The 18,718-nt window shown below is 46.4% G+C and overlaps 3 protein-coding genes across 17 annotated transcripts in view; 2 read left to right on the top strand and 1 right to left on the bottom strand.

Annotated features, from left to right (window-relative positions):
• The window catches only part of LOC311591569 (uncharacterized protein), a 234,599-nt gene that overhangs the window by 84,644 nt on the left and 131,237 nt on the right, over window positions 1-18,718 (bottom strand). Inside the window, exon 1 of one of the 14 annotated variants that reach the window (XM_084771316.1) lies at window positions 6-1,718. The exons of 12 other annotated variants lie outside the window; for them this stretch is intronic. In XM_084771316.1, coding sequence (XP_084627442.1) covers window positions 6-35 — 30 coding nt within the window. In that variant the 5' untranslated portion in view covers window positions 36-1,718. Of the gene's footprint in view, window positions 1-5; window positions 1,719-18,718 lie in introns of those variants that run through there. One more of the 14 variants, XM_084771305.1, reaches the window with a different exon arrangement.
• Window positions 4,665-18,718, top strand: part of LOC311591567 (uncharacterized protein) — a 180,413-nt gene continuing 166,359 nt past the window's right edge. The window contains exons 1-2 of one of the 2 annotated variants that reach the window (XM_084771301.1): window positions 4,665-4,976; window positions 15,797-15,857. In XM_084771301.1, coding sequence (XP_084627427.1) covers window positions 15,843-15,857 — 15 coding nt within the window. In that variant the 5' untranslated portion in view covers window positions 4,665-4,976; window positions 15,797-15,842. Of the gene's footprint in view, window positions 4,977-14,962; window positions 15,262-15,796; window positions 15,858-18,718 lie in introns of those variants that run through there. The other variant, XM_084771300.1, reaches the window with a different exon arrangement.
• On the top strand, window positions 5,722-12,553 carry LOC311591586 (uncharacterized protein). Its single transcript, XM_084771391.1, has 3 exons — window positions 5,722-5,782; window positions 7,074-7,200; window positions 9,160-12,553. Exons 1-3 carry the CDS (start codon window positions 5,768-5,770, stop codon window positions 10,860-10,862), a joined length of 1,845 nt encoding a protein of 614 aa, XP_084627517.1. The 5' UTR covers window positions 5,722-5,767; the 3' UTR covers window positions 10,863-12,553.

Below are 18,718 nucleotides of genomic sequence, written 5' to 3'. Positions count from 1 at the left end.
AGTACCTGGACCACACTTCCCAGAAGCCTCCACATCAGCTCTCAGTAAGCCCCACATCCTGGAAAGGCTGAGCTACATTTCCAATAGTGCGTGAGGAAACCCATGAAGCACTCTAGTCTAGTGGAGTGTGCATGGGAATCTAGCAGCTCTGCGGAGTGTGTTTGTGCCACGCAGCCCTTTCCCTTGTCCTCCGCGGAGCTTTTCGGGTCCGCACTATACAGCCCAGATCGCCAAAGACCCCTCAGGAGCCACTTGAGATGCAAGTTCATTCAGGCTTAAGCAGAGACTCTTCCCTGTCACCAAAGCAGCGGCTACGGAAGGAGAATACGGGGCTTCAGACAAGGCAAGGTTTTCATCGCGGTTACAGTAGGCTGGGGAAATTCCACTGGGGAGTGTTAATCATTGGTTAGAGTTTCACTTACATAATGGGGGGCGGGGTCTTGCTTTCTTCTAATTGGCCGCAACCGGTCACAATGTACACATGGTCCCTTGTCTGGATTTGGGGTCATCTGGTCTTAAGGCCTTTCCAGACATTCTCTGATAGGCAGTTGCTAGGGGCAGTTGCTAGGGAACAGCTGCTGAGGCCATCTTGTGGTTTTCTTTGAGAATAAAGTTCCTTTTCTTGGGAAACAGAAACTCAGGCTTAAGCTGCCTTAGTGAAAACCAAAGCGTTTCATAGAGTGCGCTCGACTTCTAACAGAATGGAGTCAGTCAGGGTCCACATTCCCTTGAAAATGGAGTTTCCTTGACAGAAATGGGGTTACACTGGCGTCGCAACAACCTATTCTGCACTCACAGTGGTCCTCCTGCCTTAGCCATCTCCACTCTCCAGTGCTGGCCTAACGCGTGTGCCATGAGGCCAGGCTGTCTCTGAACCTGACACGTCCAACAGGACCCTGGAGAATTAAAAGTCTGACCTCATAGATGGTAATTTAGTCCTAGCATATTCCTTATATTCCTGAGTCCTAAAATGAAATAAATCCCCAGACAGCACTTCTGACATTTAGATGATGAAAAGCTAGCCAATGAGAATATACAATCTTCAAGAAATTCCCGGGTAATGACAGTTACCTCCCTAGAAGATGACTCATAGGATAACGTTTAGTGCAGTGTGCTTTTCTGAGACTAAGTCGGATAAAGAATAAGCAAGGCAGAATCGATGTAAATATAGTCCTAATGTACATTCCCTGCAGGAACCAAAGAGTGGTTTGGAAACGGAAGTTAGAAAACTAGTACTGAATTTAGCACACAAACGCACGCACACAGACACACACACACAAATGTGGGATACTTGTGTATAAACTGAACAAAACATGTGCAGAATCTCTGCTGAAAACCACACACCTCTGATGAAGGCAACCTAAAGAGGACCAGGCAAATCATACCATGTAGATTGCTTCAAGATGTCAGCTGCCCAGAAATTAAGTTATATATTTAGTGATAGACAGGGTGGAGCCATCCTGGGCCTGGAATTTAGGAAGGGGACCAAGGGACTCTACCTGGACTACTGTGTTTCTAATCGACCCTCAATGGGAGAGGGAGACAGCCCCTTGCAGGTGAGAGACAGGCAGGCGGGGAGGACAGAGAGGAGTAGCAGGTCCATACCAGGCTTGAGTGCACGTGGATTGGGAAGAGGGTCAGCGAAGAAGCCTGACCAGCGCGCAGGCCAGAGACACCTAGGGACCCGGCCCGTGGAACGGATACCGGAAGGTTCACTCTTGTTTCCCTTTAACCTTTTTTTCCTCTCTTTTGTAAGATAGTTGGGTTGTATAATAAAGTTTAATTGTTAAACAGAGCCAAGGGGGCTGGAGAGATGGCTCAGAGGGTAAGAGCACTGGCAGCTCTTCCAGAGGTCCTGAGTTCAATTCCCAGCAACCACATGGTAGCTTACAATTATCTATACTGAGATCTGATGCCCTCTTCTGGCATGTAGGTGTATGTGCAGATACAGTCCTCACATAAAACAAATAGATCTTAGAAAAAAAAAAAGAAAAAAAAAAAAAAAAGAAAGAAAAGAAACAGAGCCAACAGTTTACTTTCTCAGTACCCAGTGGCCCAGTAAGAAGATAGCACTGGAAAGTGCTTCCCAAGGGAATGTTAAGTAGTCCAACTTTATGTCAGTGTTTAGCACAACATACTTCTGGACCAGAAATAACTCATAGGCAATTTTCTCAATCTATTATGTATCATTACAGTGGATGATATTTTGTCGGCAGATTCAGACACAGTTACTTAAGAGAAAATGTTTAAGGGAACACAAAGAACTTTCCCAAGTTTGGGGTTACTGATTGCTTCAGAAAAATACAAAGAGGAGATTCTATTATCTTTTCGAGTCATAAAATAAGTCAACCAAAATTTTGCCCACAAAAGGTACAGGTCCATAGAGACCAGTTGCAAACTCTTAATCATAAAAAAAAAAAATTAATGGGAAATAATTACTGGCTGATGCCTTCAATTAGACTTGCCACTTATTAGTTAATTAATTTGTTTCAAACATTAAAAGGAGATTCAGATGTAAACAATCAAAGATGGTTAACAGCTAAAGCAGAAAAAGCGTTCACAGTGGTAGAAAAACACACCGCATGATGCATTTTAGATCAAGATGCATACGTGGATCAAATTGATCCTAAATTTAGTAGTATTTTGGTTATTTTTGCCTTCAACTCAAACTTCTGTGCTCATTATGCAAATACAAGATAGTATTATGGAATGGATTTCTCAGCAGATAAAGAAAGCAAGAAATTGAAGACTTACATGGAAAAGTTTTCTGAATTAATTATAAAAGGCGGATTAAGACGACATCAACCAGGAACAGAGCAAGTCGAAATTGTGGTGTCTCTTACTAATGCTAAGTATATGTCATTGTGGTTAATCAATGAAGATTGGCAAAGGCCTTGTTGTAACTATTTGGGAGAGATTAATAAACAATATCCTAAAAGCAAGCGTTTACAGTTTTCAAAAGGAACTGATTAGCCGGGCGGTGGTGGCGCACATCTTTAATCCCAGCACTCGGGATGGAGAGGCAGGTGGATCGCTGTGATTTCGAGGCCAGCCTGGTCTACAAAGCGAGTCCAGGACAGCCAAGGCTACACAGAGAGACCCTGTCTCAAAATACCAAAAAAAAAAAAAAAAAAAAAAAAAAAAGAAAAAGAAAAAGAAAAAGAAAAAGGAACCGATTGGCTTCTTCTACATATTATGAAGGGAACACCAATTCCTCAAGCACTTACATTCCATACTGATGCAAATCAGTTGGGAATGGCAAGTTATAAGTCACATAAACTAAGCAAGGTGTTGCAAAGCCCATATTCTTCAGTTCGGAAGTCAGAGGTGTATGAAATCCTTATGGTATATTTCGTCTCTCCCTAATCTCTTAATATAATTACATATTCTCAATATGCGGAAAGAGTTGTTTTGTATATAGACACTTATTCCTGGTAACTCTGAATTAACTTTATTTATGCAATAGCAACAGGCCATCAGAAGTAGAAATTATCATATATATATATATATATATATATATATATATATATATATATATCATATTTGGTCTCATACAGGTTTGCAGGTCCATTGACACAAGGATATGAGGAAATTGACCAATTACTCAGTTGTGTTAGAAGACTCAAAATATATGAAAAAGATCATGTTAACTGTAAATGTTTAAAGGGGAAAAAAAAAAAGAAGCTCTGTTTGGTCTCTGTATAACCAAATTCCATTGCCCACTGGAAGTTGCCTTAGGGGTTCTAAAAGAAATGGAATATGGCAGATGGATGTGTTTCACTTTGCAGAAATTGGAAAACTACAGTATGTACACCATACCATTGATATTACTGCTTTAAGGTCTGAAAAAGCTATTCTGTAATTACACATTTGTAGGGAATAATGGCAATTATGGGGACACCTGCACTAAATAAGACTGATAATCCCCATGCATATGTATGCAGTACGATGAGCAATTCTCTGCATATTATAAAATAAAGCACATTACTGGTACAAGCAGTCATTGTTTTTTTTTTAATTTTTACTGGCATTAGGCAGGTTGTAATTCAAAGATGTACTTTTAGGAACGGAATTATTCCCTGTAGCTGTGGCTGGGAGGTCTTTTGATGGAAATGACAGAGCTAAGAATTACAATGCCCTCCCCCCCATTAAAACTAATTAAGTGTGCTCAAAAATATATTGGTGATGAAAATGATTGAACTAGCATACGCCATGATAGAAATTACTCGACCCAAGCCACAAAGTAGAGACTGAAAATGTATTATCAAACCACAGGCCTTTAAAAACAGCTTTAAGAAGGCAGAGGCTGGCAAATCTTGGAATCTGTGGCCAGCCTGGTCTACAGAGGAGTTCTAGGACAGCCAGGGCTACACAGAGAAAATCTCCGGGAATCCCAAAACAAAAACAACAACAAAGTATTCACGGCCTTTCATGGCATTTCAAAAATGAACGAACCGCAAAGCAACCCAGGAGAACGAGCTCCCAAACAGCTATTCCCAATGACAGCATTCTAGTGAAAACAGCTTGAAATCTATAAACCACTTTAGCATTCTGTGGAATGTAAACCCCAAAGAGTTCCAGAGCAAGGCGCTTCCGGAGGCATTCTGGGTAATGTAGTTCCGTCACAAGCCGTGGCAAGGTCACTTCCATCGCTGTCACCGCCCCCCTCTCTCCAATCCCTAGCATGGCTTCCGGGCAGTGGTTCCCATGAAGTGGGAACCTGGATCGTCCCACAACCCTTGGTGTGCGCTCGTGCTCCCGGTGTCTCCCCTCGGGGACCGAGTCTGCGGCCCGGGGAGAAGCGGGGCGGCGGGGGCGGCGGCCGGGTCCTCTCTGCTGGGCTCTGCCTGAGGCGGCGCTGCCCGGGATTCCTGGACCATCTCAGCTGCTTGTGGAGCCCCCGGGAGAGTCTGGCTTCCCACGGAGCCTGGGGAGGAGCTGTGGGGACGGAGGCCGGTGCCCTGAAGGCTTAAGTGGTGTGCAGCGCTGGTTTTTAAATGTGATTTTTTGTTTTGGTTTGTTTTTGCATTTATTTATTTACTTAGGGGGCTGGCAAGGCTTGTATAAAGAGGAAGTCAGAAGACTACTTGTCAGGTCTCTGCTTCCAACCTGTGGTGTCCAGAGGCAGTCACCTTTATCCACTTAGTCATATCGTAGTGCCAGACTGCCCTGTCCTTAGACAGGGTTTAGGTTTTTCTTGTTCATTATCTTCAGTCAGAAGGAAAAAGAGACTCTTGTGGAGGAGGCTCTTGCAGATGAGCAACGTTTACTACTGTTTCAACCTTTTAGAGCAAGGGGGGTGGAATTCCACGCCTAGGTACAGACAATTTTATGTAAGGTACCTGTCACAATGAACAGACCCTTCTGAGAGTGGTGGTCAGCCATGACACAGCATTCTTCAGAGAGCTCAGGGCATCTTAAAATTTGTTTTTCTGTGAGGCCCATCACCACAGGCAGCTTTTGATGGTAAAGAGCATCCCACTCCCCCGAAAATTCCTGGAAAGGGAGTATGGGCTTTCCTAACCCTTTGTAGTGGGTGAAATGAGACAAGGATTTGGTAACCTGCAGGCTGACACCCCCGGTTAACAGGAAGTGGGTAGAAAAGCCAGGTCTGTGCGCACAGACTTGGGATGCCAGCGCTTGGGGCTGATGGGAAGGCTGAGGCAGCCATGTGGACTGACTGTCCTAGCGATGCTCTCATGAAGCCCTTCCTCCCCCCAGCTTGCTTCCCAGAGCCCTGCCTTGTGTCAAAGAGAAGAAGAGAGCAATGACCAAGTCACAGGTAAGTCGGTGGCTTCCCCCACTCTCCCCAGTGCTAGGGACAGAAAACAGGACCCTGCATGCTGGGCAAGCGCTGTGCAGCTGAGCCACACTGACCTGTGTGACAGTGTGAGGGGGTGTTGCTGAGAAGACATGTTTGGTAGGAGAAGGGATGAGAGAGGTTAGTGAGGGACATGTGCTCAAAGTACATTGCAGACATGAAAATGAAAAAGGGTAAATGGATTTTGAGATAGAGAAAGTGAGCTGCAGAGAGGGCTCGGTAGTTAGGAACACTGGCTCAGTTTGGTTCCCATCACCCACTCCTGATAGCTTACAGTTGCCTCTAACTCTGAGGGATCTAGCATCCTTTTTGAGGCCTCCCAGGGCACCTGGACACACATGTGCATACGGACACAGAGCATACACAAACATTAAAAAAAAAAAAAAAAGTTTAAGTTCACTTACATCTTAAAAGTGACATCATTTTTCATAGTTGTCCTAATTATATTTTACAAGTAAGTATGAGTTCTTCAAGCTCAAATGGTTTATGATTTCCTTTTAATAATTCAATTTAATAATCGCTTATTATTATCATGGTGTGAGGAGGTTGTTTGTGAGCACTCCAAGGCATGCATGTAGGTGTCAGAGGTCAGCGTTTGGGAGTCGGGCTTTCTTCCTCCCCCTTGCTGAATCAGGGTCCCCTTTGTTTCTGTGGAGACAGACAGATCCCTGGTGCTCACTGGCAGCCATCCTAGCCTCCTGGAAAAGTTCCAGGCCACTGAGAGACCCTGACTCAAAAAATATCAAACACAAACTGGTGGCCAGTACTTGAGGAAGTACATCAGGAGGCCTGTGTCTTAGTTAGGGTTTCATTTTTCTTTTCTCTCCCTCCTCCCCACCACCAAACAGTTTCTCTTCCATCGAGCCCCCTCCCATCTATAATCCCACATATTTGCTCATGTTCTTCATCTGGGCTGGATTCTCCATCCACGCCACGGGCCATGTGCTTCTCCTCCAGCTAACCCATGGCGGCCTTCCTCTCTTCACTTCAGGTCTCTCTCTGTTCTCCTCGTGGAGGTCCTTTTTCCTTCCCAGAATTCCTCTCCTTCCTAGCCCCACCTATCTCCTTTGCCCTGCCCAGGTGAGATGGCTTTTTATTTAAACAAAAGGTTGGGTCACACAGACAGCCAGCAGTAATTAGCATCAGAATACATCGTTGGAGCAATAGAAACCCTAAGGTGCTGTGTAAACAGTTGCTCGGGTCCTGGTGACATGGGGTATGAAACTGAGGTGGCCCGTGTTTCCTGTCACAGGAGGCAGTGACGTTCAGGGACGTGGCCGTGGTCTTCAGTGAGGAGGAGCTGGGGCTGCTGGATGCTGCCCAGAGGAAGCTGTACCATGATGTGATGCTGGAGACCTTCAGGAACCTTCTGTCAGTGGGTGAGGATGGCGCCCTGTGCCCCTTGGCGATGTCAGAAGTTCACATGTGGTGTCTTGGTTACACTGCACTGCTTTCCTCCCTCAGCTCCCCAAGCACTAGGATACCCAGTTTGGTTGACTGTGCTCACAGGTGCCGTATCTTTGTTCGGACTCACCTTACAGTTCTGCCAACATGCAGTTTTATCTTCCTGTATTTTTCTGTCCCTGCTGATGCCCCTTGTTCTCTCTGGACAGAATGCACTTCCCTTGTGGAATGCCATTCTATCTGTCTGTCTGTCTGTCTGTCTGTCTGTCTCTCCTCTCTCTCTCTCTCTTTCTCTCCTCTCTCTCTTCTCTCCCCTCTCTCTCTCTCCTCTCTTCTCTTTCTTCTTCTTCTTCTTTTCTCTCTCTCTCTCTCTGTGTCTGTCTGTCTCTCCTCTCTCTCTCTTTCTCTCCTCTCTCTCTTCTCTCTCCTCTCTCTCTTCTCTCCTCTCTTCTCTTTTCTTCTTCTTTTTCTTCTTCTTTTCTCTCTCTCTCTCTCTCTCTCTCTCTTTCTCTCTCTCTCTCTGTCCCTCCCTCTCTCTATTTGCCTGATCAGGAATCCTCATAGGACTTTCTCTCAGCGTAGCTTTAGATGTGTCTCCCGCTCACTCTCCACATCCTGCCCTTGCCCTTGATGGTGTCTGAGCACTACCAGACCTGTTACCATGGATTTCTGTTTGGTTGTGGTGACATAACACTAAAATCCCAGGTGTTTGCACGCTGTGAGCAACATCTCCATGAAGCCCTTGTCTTTTGTGCAGCTGCAGCAACGTCCATCCCCAGAAGCCTTCCCTGTGCCTCCCAAGACCATCCCTGTCCCTCCCACACTCCATTCCTCCAGTACATTTTCCCACTGAAATTAAGCATTCCCAGTGTGTCATGCAAGCCACCACCAGGCTGCGTCCCAGGATCACTGGGTCTTCTGCTTCGTTGGTTTCCATTTTCAGGGTCAGAAGTTGCTTGGTTCACCTTCATTGTTTCCCGTGTTATAATTTGTTCCTCTGTCGTTTGCTGGTGTCTTTGGGAGATCTGTCAGGTAGCGATGCAGGCTTTGATGTTCCTTCAGAGCATCTGTTGTTGTAGGATGGCAGCTGAGATCTATCTTGGACTTTGAGCCCTTCCCCTGCTCCGTTGTGAGCCTGGTGAGCTTAGGTTGGAGAGCAGGTGCCTGAAGGAAACCCACTCGCTGCTGCCCATGTGTGCTGATGTCTTCCCAGAGAAGCCCCCTTCCCTAGTCGGCAGGCTTGTTGAAGGTCTGGCCATCTAAGCACGTTAGCTCTCTTGTAGTGTCCAAGCGAGCGTGTATGCTGAAGGTATTCCCGTGTCCTCCTACATGTGTGTGATCCCTAACACAGTGACTTCCTCAGGCTGACGACAGCTTCTGGGCCCTTGCTGTTTGTACAATTCCTGTATAGCTCATCACTTTCCCTCAAAAGCTTCCTCAAAACCCTAACCCTCTAAACAAACCTCCCTGCGCCTTCCCATTACACCCTCTCACCTTTGCTTCATGTCAAGTGAACTGGCTTGGTCGTCATATCCACTGCAGACGGGTTAGGACCAGTTTTCTCTGCTCCCTCCAGTCTCAGGGAGGAGTCACACCCATGTGTACCTCAGGTGAAAATGCCTAGATGCTGAGAGGTGCTTCCTTCCCGTTATCCGTCTGCACAGCTGCATACAGGCACAGCAAGGCAGGTACTCAGCAGGGACCGAGTCCAACCTTGAGCCTTTGCTTCTGGGCTCACAACAGACTTCCCTTCATCGTCAAATATGGCTTGCTTTTCAGGGTTCATTCTATTTCTTGTACCTCTTTATTCCTCAATCTGGCAGGTTCATCTTTTATTCTATTATCTAGTTCATGTCTCACAGAGGACTGAGGACTCGGAGCTTCGATGTCCCCGTCCTTGCTGATACCACCTTTCCCTTTCTCTATCCCTTTAGGAGGCCAGAGTCCAAACAAGATGGAGACTCTTCATGCAGAAGGATTAAGGTGCCTTTCCCTGGGGCGGCCTCCATGCTGGCAAATGACAAGCCATGATGTCATCAGACTGTCCAGAACTCCAGAAGCTGAAATAAACACTCAAGGAAAGGGTCCTCACTTCCTGGAGCAGTTCCAGAGGGCTGGACAAGAGCGTCTCTGGGCCTTAGAAGATGGCAGCTGTCTTGAGAGTCTCAAAAGCCCCCATTCCAGGATTATCGAAAACCAGGAAGTAATGTCTGGAAGAGCTCAGTGTTCATGGAGTAAAAGACATCTTACCGAGAGACAAAACCTTCCGCAACACTGTGCACAGACTCTGGTGAAAAACAAGCCCCAACTGTTGGCTCCAGGAGTTGACATTCTGAGTTGCATTTCCCACCGCGATAACAATAAACTGCATAAAATAGACAAAGCCCACAGCAGCAGGGACTGTGGGAAAATAATCTTTCCTGAGTCACCTCTCACCCAGCATCATGTTTACACAGAATGGAAGGCCTCCCAGCTCAGCCAGGGCCAAGACACCTTCATTGACAGCCCCAGTCTGGAACTCCATCAGCAGGTCCTCTTAGGAAAGGAGTCCCCTGTGCCTAGTACACATGAGGACACCGGGCATAGCTCCAGTGTCCCCATTCAACAAAGTGCTCATCCAGGAAAGAAACAATACTGGTCCCCTGTGTGTGGGAAAGGCTTTAACCAGAGCTCACACCTGTATGCTCACCTGCCCACCCATACAGGTGAGAAGCCCTACAGGTGTGACAGCTGTGGTAAGGGCTACCGCCGCAGGGCAGATCTCAACATCCACCGCCGAGTGCACACCGGAGAGAAGCCTTACAAGTGTGAGGTGTGTGGGAAGGGCTTCGCACGGAGCGGACACCTCAAGATGCACGAGAGAACTCACACAGGAGAGAAGCCGTATGCATGCGGAGACTGTGGCAAAAGTTTCAGGTGTGGCTGGAGCCTTCGCACCCACCAACGAGTCCACACTAAGGAGAAGCCATACGAGTGCAAAGAGTGTGGGAAGTGCTTCACCTCCAATTACAACTTCCACAGCCATCAGTGGGTCCACACAGGAGAGAAGCCATATAAATGTGAGGAGTGCGGGAAGGGTTTCAGTTCGGGCTCCACCTTCCATAGGCACCAGCGGGTCCACGCAGCGGAGAACCCATTTCGCTGCAGTGTGTGTGGGAAGGGCTTCAGTGAGCGGTCGACTTTTCAAGCTCACCAAAGAATTCACGTTGGAGAAAAACCATACAGATGTGATGTGTGTGGGAAGCGTTTCACTTGGAGAGTCAGCCTTCAGAGTCACCGGAGTGTCCACACGGGAGAGAAACCCTATAAATGCAAGGAGTGTGGGAAAGGGTTCAGCAGTGCCTCAAGTCTGCAGGTTCATCAGAACATCCACACTGGCGAGAGGCCGTTCCAATGCACGGTGTGCAAGAAGCAGTTCAGGCAGGCCTCAAACCTCCATGCCCACCTGAAGGTGCACACGGGGGAGAAGCCCTACAGTTGTGACACGTGTGGGAAAGCCTTCAGCCGGAGGTCCTATGTCCAAGTCCATCAGATAAGTCACACCAGGGAGAAACCGTTCAAGTGTGAGCAGTGTGGGAAGGGCTTCGGCTGGAGCACAGCACTTAGCGCTCACAGGAGGGTCCACACAAGACAGTAACCATACACGTGTCAGCTGTGTGGGAAAGGCTTCAGTCACGCCTCATACTTTCACAGACACCAGATGGTCCACACTCGTTAGAGGCTCATATTGTTTTTTAAAAATCATCTGTATTATCTGTAGGCCTTGCTAGCAATCAATCAAGACACAGACGCTTGTTATATTTTAAAATAGCCTTCGTTAACCCAGGGCATGGCAGGTATCAATCCTCTAGACTACCTCCCATAGTGGGGCAGGCATGGGGTCCCCGCCTCAATCCCATGGCATCTGCTTCCAATCACTTCTATCAAGCTACCTCCCATCTATAATCCCATATACTTGTTCATGTTCATCTGGGCCGGATTCTCCATCCATGCCGCGGGCCATGTGCTTCTCCTCCAGCTAAGCCATGGCGGCCTTCCTCTCTTCACTTTAGGTCTCTCTCCTTTCTCCTAGTGGCGGTCCTCCTTCTTCTTCCAAGAATCCCCCTCTCTCTAAGCTCCACCTGTCTCCTTTGCCCTGCCCAGGTGGAATGGCTTTTTATTAAACAAAAGGTGTGTCACACACAGCAAGCAGTAATTAGCATCAAAATACATCCCCCAGCAGGCTCATGTATGTGCTGTGAGAGCTTCAGTAAGAGATCACATCTTGTTTACGCTGCAGGCAATGTCTCTTTGTTCTGCTGTCAGGTGTACTCCATGCTGCTGATTGTTAAAAGCTCCCCCAAATCCAGAGGCTTTGGGCATCTTCTCAGGGAAACTATATTTGAGTTATATTGCCCTCAACTTTTTTTTTTCCTATTGGGCTCATTATGCAAAGGGAGGATAGTATTTTTGAATGTATCTTCTTAGCGTACAAACAAACTTTAAAAAAATAAAATAAAGACATTAAAAATTGTGATTTAAGTATAAGAGGAAGAATTTTCAGTTTTCAGGGGGGGAAAAAGCCTACCGGAATCCTAGATATTTTGTTATGGGTAATCAGTGAAGATTTACAAAGAGCTTGTAGCGACAGTTTGACATTAACAACAAATATCCTGAAAGCAAGCAACTTCATTTTGTGTAATTCCTAAAGCTCTTTACATTTTATGCTGATACAAATTAGTTGTGAATGACTGATTATAAGTCTGAAAAAATACATAAAGCAATTCAAAGCCCATATGCTTCAGTTAAAAAAAATCAGAGTTGTTTGCCACTCATCTGGTATTATCTGATTTTCCTGAATGTCATAACATAGGTACTAACTTTTAATATGCAGAAAGAGTTGTTTTACATACAGAAATTGCTAAAAATTGTTCAACGTGATTCAAAGTTACCTTTACTGCTTATTCACCTACAAGTGATCACAAATAGAAACCATCCATTATATATAATACATATCAGATCCCACATGTGTTTGTCAGGACCGCTAGTACAAGGTAATGATAATATTGATCATATGTTGGTAGAAATTGTGCTAGGAGCTTTAGAATTTCAGAAGAAACACCACGTTAATAGCAAAGGTTTAAAGGGGGATGTTTCTGTCACTTTAAAAGAAGACAAAGACATTTTAAGAAAACGTGCTACTTTATGTAACCAAATGCCATCACCAGCACAGAGTAACCCAAAATGTACCCAGGGAAATGGAATTTGGCAGATGGATATGTTTCATTTCACATGTTTGGTAAATTAAATATTAACTGATTAATAATTAATAAAAAATTAAACTTTTAATTCAATGTGTAAAGCATTTTACGGTCTGCCACACAATCCTGCAGGACAAGAAGTTGTAGGATCTAATTGTACTTTAAAAGAGATGTTTTATAAACAGAAAGGGATATCAAAGACTCCCAATGGATCTCCTTTATTTAAATTGGGGGAATTTTTCTTCTATGATTGTGTTGAAAATATTTTCTGGGCCTTGGAGTGGGGCGTCTTCTCTTTCCTCAACTCCTATTATCCTCAGGTTTCATTTCTTCATGGTGTCCATGATTTCTTGGATGGTTTGTGCCAGGATTTTTTTTCTATATTTAACGTTTTCTTTGATGGTCTACATCTGAGATTCTCTCCTCTATCTTTTATATTCTGTTGGAGATGCTTACCTCTGTATTTCCTGTTTTCGTCTGTAAGTTCTCACTTTCCAGGCTTTCCTAAGCTTGTGCTTTTATTATTTTTTCCCATTTTCATCTTCAGATCTTGAACCATCTTATTGATTTCCTTCATCTTATTGTTTGCATTTTCCTGAATTCCTTGCTGTAATTTCTTCATTTCTTCTCTATAGGCCTCTGTCATGGCCTCTCTAAGGTCCTCAGTCTGTTTGGCTGTATATTCCTGTATTTCTGTGCAGATTTTACTCGTTTTCCCTCCATTATCATCTTCATTATGTAGGCTTTGAGGTCAGTTTCTTGAGTTTCAGTTGTGTTTGAGTTTCCAGGACTGATTGCTTTGAGATGCCTGGTTCTGGAGATGCCATAACATTTTGGCTTGTGTTGTTTGTGTTTTTACACTGGCCTTTAATCAACCTGCTCTCTTTGATGTTGACTGGTAGTTTATGGTGTCCTTCACTAGCCATTGAGAGCAGTTCATAGGTAATTGGCTACAGGATGAGACCCTCACCTGCGGGGATCAGGGAGCCCTTCTGTGGGTCAGGTGGGGGACCTGGGTTCAGATCCAGAAACTTTCCGTGGATTGGCAGAGTGGCCTGAGATCAGATCCACCTATGCTGTACACTGTGGGGTCTCCTCTGGCCTAAAAGACCAAGTCACTGGTGCCTTGAAGGTCACAGTTCCATCTGAAACACAGATCATGGGTGCTGCTCGTGACCGGCGTGTGGCTACCTAGGCTTGGATCTGGGAATTATCCAATGGAATTGGCCAGGTGACCTGAGGTCAGATCCACCTGTGTTCCACACTATGGCATCTCCTCTGGGCTATAAGCCACAGACACTGGTGCCTTTTTGGCCCACTGCTTGGCTGAGACAGAGAGAGAAAGTGCTGTGTGCCTGCTGTACGGCTAAGATTTGGGGACCACTCCTGCACCTGCCCCTGTACCTCCTTGGACCCCTGAACTCTCTGTGGGTTGGCTGGGTGATCCAATGTCAGATTCTCCTGTGCTCCGCACTTTGGAGTCTTCCCCTGGGCTAGTAGACCTGGACGCTGCTGCCCTGCAGCCCACAGTTCAATATGGGACACAGAGTACAGATGCACCTGGCAGGCAGACATGCATCCAGATTCTTGGGGCTGGGCACCCTCCAATGGGACCCAGGGACGCCTCCCTGAACCAGCTGGATGGTCCGAGGGCAGGGTGACCCATGCTCCCCACAGTGTGGACCCCTCTCACCCAGGGCATTGCAGCTCTGGTGCTCGGTAGCTCCGAGTCCGGTTCCTCAGCTCAATGCCGCCAATCAACCACAGTTCATGATCAGCACCGTCCTCTTGGATCTCTCTGAAAAGCAAATCTTTAAAATGAAAAAACTAAAACCAAAAACAAAAACTTCATTGATTTCTAATGGCATTAAGCAGGTTGTAACTTAAAGTTTGACTTTTAGAAACAAAATTACTCTCTGAAGCTGTGGATAGGAGGTCAGTATCTTTTGATGGCAATTACAGAGTTAAGAATTACAATATCCAAAAGGAAAAACCAAAACTAATTAAGTGGGCTCAACAATATATTGGTGATGAAAATGATCGAACTGGCAGACAGCATGATAGAAATTACTCAATCCTAAACCACAAAGTATAGACTGAAAATGTATTACCAAAGGACAGGTGATGGCACAGGCCTTTAACCCCAAATCTCGGAAGGCAACATCAGGTGGGTCTCAGAAGTCCATGGCAGCCTGGTCTACAGGGGAGTTCCTCCAAGACAAAGAAACTCTCCAAGAATCCCAAAACAAAAACAACAAAGTATTCATTGTTGTCTTTCATGGCATTTCAGAAAAGAACAAACCGCAAAGCAACCTAGGAGAGCTAAATCCCAAACAGCTATTTCCACTGATATCACTCTAGTTAAAAGAGGCTGAATCCTAAAAACATGGTTTGCATTCTGGGGAATGTAGTCCCGGAAGAGTATCAGAGCTAGGCTCTTCCGCTGAGGCATTCTGGGAAATGTAGTTCCTACACCAGCGGTGGCTGAGTTCACTTCCGCTCCCACGAAGTGTGGCTTCCGTGCAATGGTTCTGGTGGCGTGAGAACCTGGATCGTCCCACGATCCTTCGTGTGACCTCTCGTGCTCCCGGCGTCTCCCCTCAGGGACCGAGTCTGCAGCCCGGGGAGAAGTAGGGCGGCGGCCGGGTCCTCTCTGCTGGGCTCTGCCTGAGGCGGCGCTGCCCGGGATTCCTGGACCATCTCAGCTGCTTGTGGAGCCTCCGGGAGAGTCTAGCTTCCCACGGAGCCTGGGGAGGAGCTGTGGGGACGGAGGCCACTGCCCTGAAGACTTACGTGGTGTGTAGCTCTGGTTTATATGTGATTTTTTTTGCATTTATTTATTTACTTGGGGGCGGGTAGACTTGTAACGTTTACTAGTATTTAAACCATTTAGAGCAAAGAGGTGGAATTTCAAACCTACGTATGGAAACAGTTATATTTAAGATACTGTCATAATTAACAGACCTTTCTGAGAGTGAGGGTCAGTCATGACACAGCATTCCTAAGTGAGTTCCAGGCATCTTAAAATTTGCCTTTCTGTGAAGCCTATCACCACAGGCAGCTTCGTGAAGGTTAAGAGCATCCAGCACCCTGAAAGCTGCTGGAAAGAGAATGTTGGCTTTCCTAACCCTTTGTGGTGAGTGAGATGAGGCACGGATGGATGTCTTGGTGACCTGGAGGCTGACGCTCCCGGTTAACAGGAAGTGGGTAGAAAAGCCAGGTCTGGGCGCACAGACTTGGAATGCCAGCCCTTGGGGCTGATGGGAAGGCTGAGGCAGCCATGTGGACTGACTGTCCTAGCGATGCTCTCATGAAGCCCTTCCTCCCCCAGCTTGCTTCCCAGAGCCCTGCCTTGTGTCAAAGAGAAGAAGAGAACAATGACCAAGTCACAGGTAAGTCGGTGGCTTCCCCCACTCCCCCCAGTGCTAGGGACTGAAAACAGGAGCCTGCAAGCGCTGTGCAGCTGAGCCACACTGCCCTGTGTGACCGTGTGAGGGGGTGTTGGTGGGAAGACATGTTTGGTAGGAGGAGGCTATTGGCTGGTGTGTGTTCCTGAGAACAAGCAATGAGCTGCGTGTCTGTTCCAGAAGGTTCTCAAAGGCCTGTGTCTTAGATGGGGTTTCATTTTTCTTTTCTCTCCCTCTTCCTCACCACCAGTTTCTCTGTGTACCCCATGCTGGTCCCGGAACTCATGCTGTCTTGCCTGGACTCAGAGGTCTTCCCTCCTCTGCCTGCTGAGTGCTGGGATTAAAGCCTTGCACCACCATGGCCTCCTTAGTTAGGGTTTTTATTGATGCAACAAAACACCATGACCAGAACACAGGCTGGGGAGGAAAGAGTTTATTTGGCATACACTTCCATATTTCTGTGCATCACAGAAGGAAGTCAGGACAGGAACAGAGACAGACAGGAACCTGGAGGCAGGAACTGATGCAGCATGAGTGGACAGGTGCTGTTTACTGGCTTGCTGGCCACGTCTTGCTAGAATCCAGGACCATTAGATCAGGGATGGCCAGACCTACAACGGTGGTGCCCTGCCCCAACAATCACTAGTTTAAAAAAAAAAAAGAAATCCCTTACAGCTAGATCTAATGGATGTATTTTCTTACTTTTTTTTTTTTTTGAGTTTTCCAGATAGTTACTTCTTGTAGCCTTGGCTGTCCTGTAGGCCTGGCTGGTCATGAATGCACAGAGATCCACCTACCTCTGCCTCCCAAGTTCTGGGATAAAAGCACGTGCCACCATTGCCCAATTTAGGAGATATTTTCCTAATTGATGGTCCCTCCTTTTTGATGAGTCTCGTTTGTGCCAAGTTGACACAAAGCCTGTTAGACTGACCCGACTACGGACATAATGAGTGATTCAGTCTTCAGTGTGATCCGCCAGATAATTCTGGAAACACAAGCTTTTCACTAACTGAGGGAATTTTGGATTCAAGAATATTTGCATAGACTTTACCAATAAATTGTTCTGAATATGAAATCTGTAGTGTTCACAGCATAAAACCTTTTAAATGGTGTCATCACTCATGAAATGGGTTTCAGAACATTTTTGCTTTGGGGATGGAGGTTCACAAGAGCTGTACTGCCCAGGAAGAGCCAGGCAATTTCCAGCTGTTTCCACTACAAAGTCAGCAAGCATGTTGCTGCTTACATGGATTGTCCCTCTCTAACTCTGAACTCTGGGACTTCCCACTTAACAGCTATGGACCTAGTGCCCAGTTACAGAAAAGCCAGGAAATTCCTTGGAACAGTGTTTTCTTCTCCACCCCCACCCCTTGGCTCCTCTGTAGCTATAGAAATGGGTAAATATATGTACTATCTGGTGTTATATGTCAGCATGACACAAGCTAGAGTCATCAGAGATTAAGGACCCTTAGTTGAGACAATGTCTACGTAAGGTCTAGCTGTAAGGTGGTTTCTTTTTTTTTTATTTTTCTTTATTTATTTTGGTTTTTCGAGACAGGGTTTCTCTGTGTAGCCTTGGCTGTCCTGGACTCGCTTTGTAGACCAGGCTGGCCTCGAACTCACAGCGATCCGCCTGCCTCTGCCTCCTGAGTGCTGGGATTAAAGGCGTGCGCCACCACGCCCGGCATAAGGTGTTTTCTTAATGAGTGATCAGTGTGGGAGGGCCTAGCCCGCTGTGGTTGGTGTCATCCCTGGGCTGGTGGTCCTGGGTTCTGTAAGTAAGCAGGCTGAGCAAGCCATGGAAAGTAAGCCAGTAAGCAGCAGCCGTCCATGGCCTCTGCATCAGCTCCTGCCGTGTTTGAGTTCCCGTCCTGACTTCCTTCGATAGTGAACAGGAATATGGAAATGAAAGTAAAAAAAAACCTTTCTACCCCAAATTGCCTATGGTCAGTGTATACCATTACAATAATAGAAACCCTAATTAAGACAATAGGCACTGTGTAAACAGTTGCTCAGGTCCTAGTGACATTGGGTATGAAACTGAGGTGGCCTGTCTCTGCTGTCACAGGAGGCGGTGACGTTCAGGGACGTGGCCGTGGTCTTCAGCGAGGAGGAGCTGGGGCTGCTGGATGCTGCCCAGAGGAAGCTGTACCATGACGTGATGCTGGAGACCTTCAGGAACCTTCTGTCAGTGGGTGAGGACGGCCCCTTGTGTCCCTTGACAATGTCAGAAGTTCACATGTGGTGTCTTGGTTACACTCCACTGCTTTCCTTGTAGGTTTATTTATTGTGTATTTTATGTACATGTTTTGTGTGCATGTACGTCTGTGCACCACATTCATTCTTGGTGTCCACAGAGGGGAGAAGAGGGCATCAGATCCCCTGGAACTGGAATAGCAGATGGTTGTGAGCCAGTGTGTGGGGGCTGCAGACCAAACCTGTGGAGGAGCAGCCAGTGCTCTGCATCACTGATTCATCTTTCCAGCCCCCACTTTATTTTTTTTTTAAGACTTCATTTTACACATACATGCTGTGCTTTAAAGATTTATTTATTTATTATGTATACAGTGTTTTGCTTGCGTGTATGTCTACACACCAGAAGAGGGCGCCAGATCTCGTTGTAGATGGTTGTGAGCCACCATGTGGTTGCTGGGAATTGAACTCAGGACCTTTGGAAGAGCGGGCAGTGCTCTTACCCTCTGAGCCATCTCTCCAGCCCCATGCTGTGCTTTAAATAAAAACTTAAGAACATTTCTTTGTGAGTGTGAGAATGTGTGCGTGTGGGTGTGGGTCTGTGTGGGTGCCCATGGCAGAAGGAGGGGGCGTTCTTACTTAATTCCATGACC

This window comes from Acomys minous, assembly GCF_964271855.1.
Source record: "Acomys minous genome assembly, chromosome: 20".
Taxonomy (NCBI): Eukaryota; Metazoa; Chordata; class Mammalia; order Rodentia; family Muridae; genus Acomys; species Acomys minous.
The sequence above is the reverse complement of the archived record's forward strand: the minus strand, read 5'-3'. Positions and strand labels throughout refer to the sequence as shown.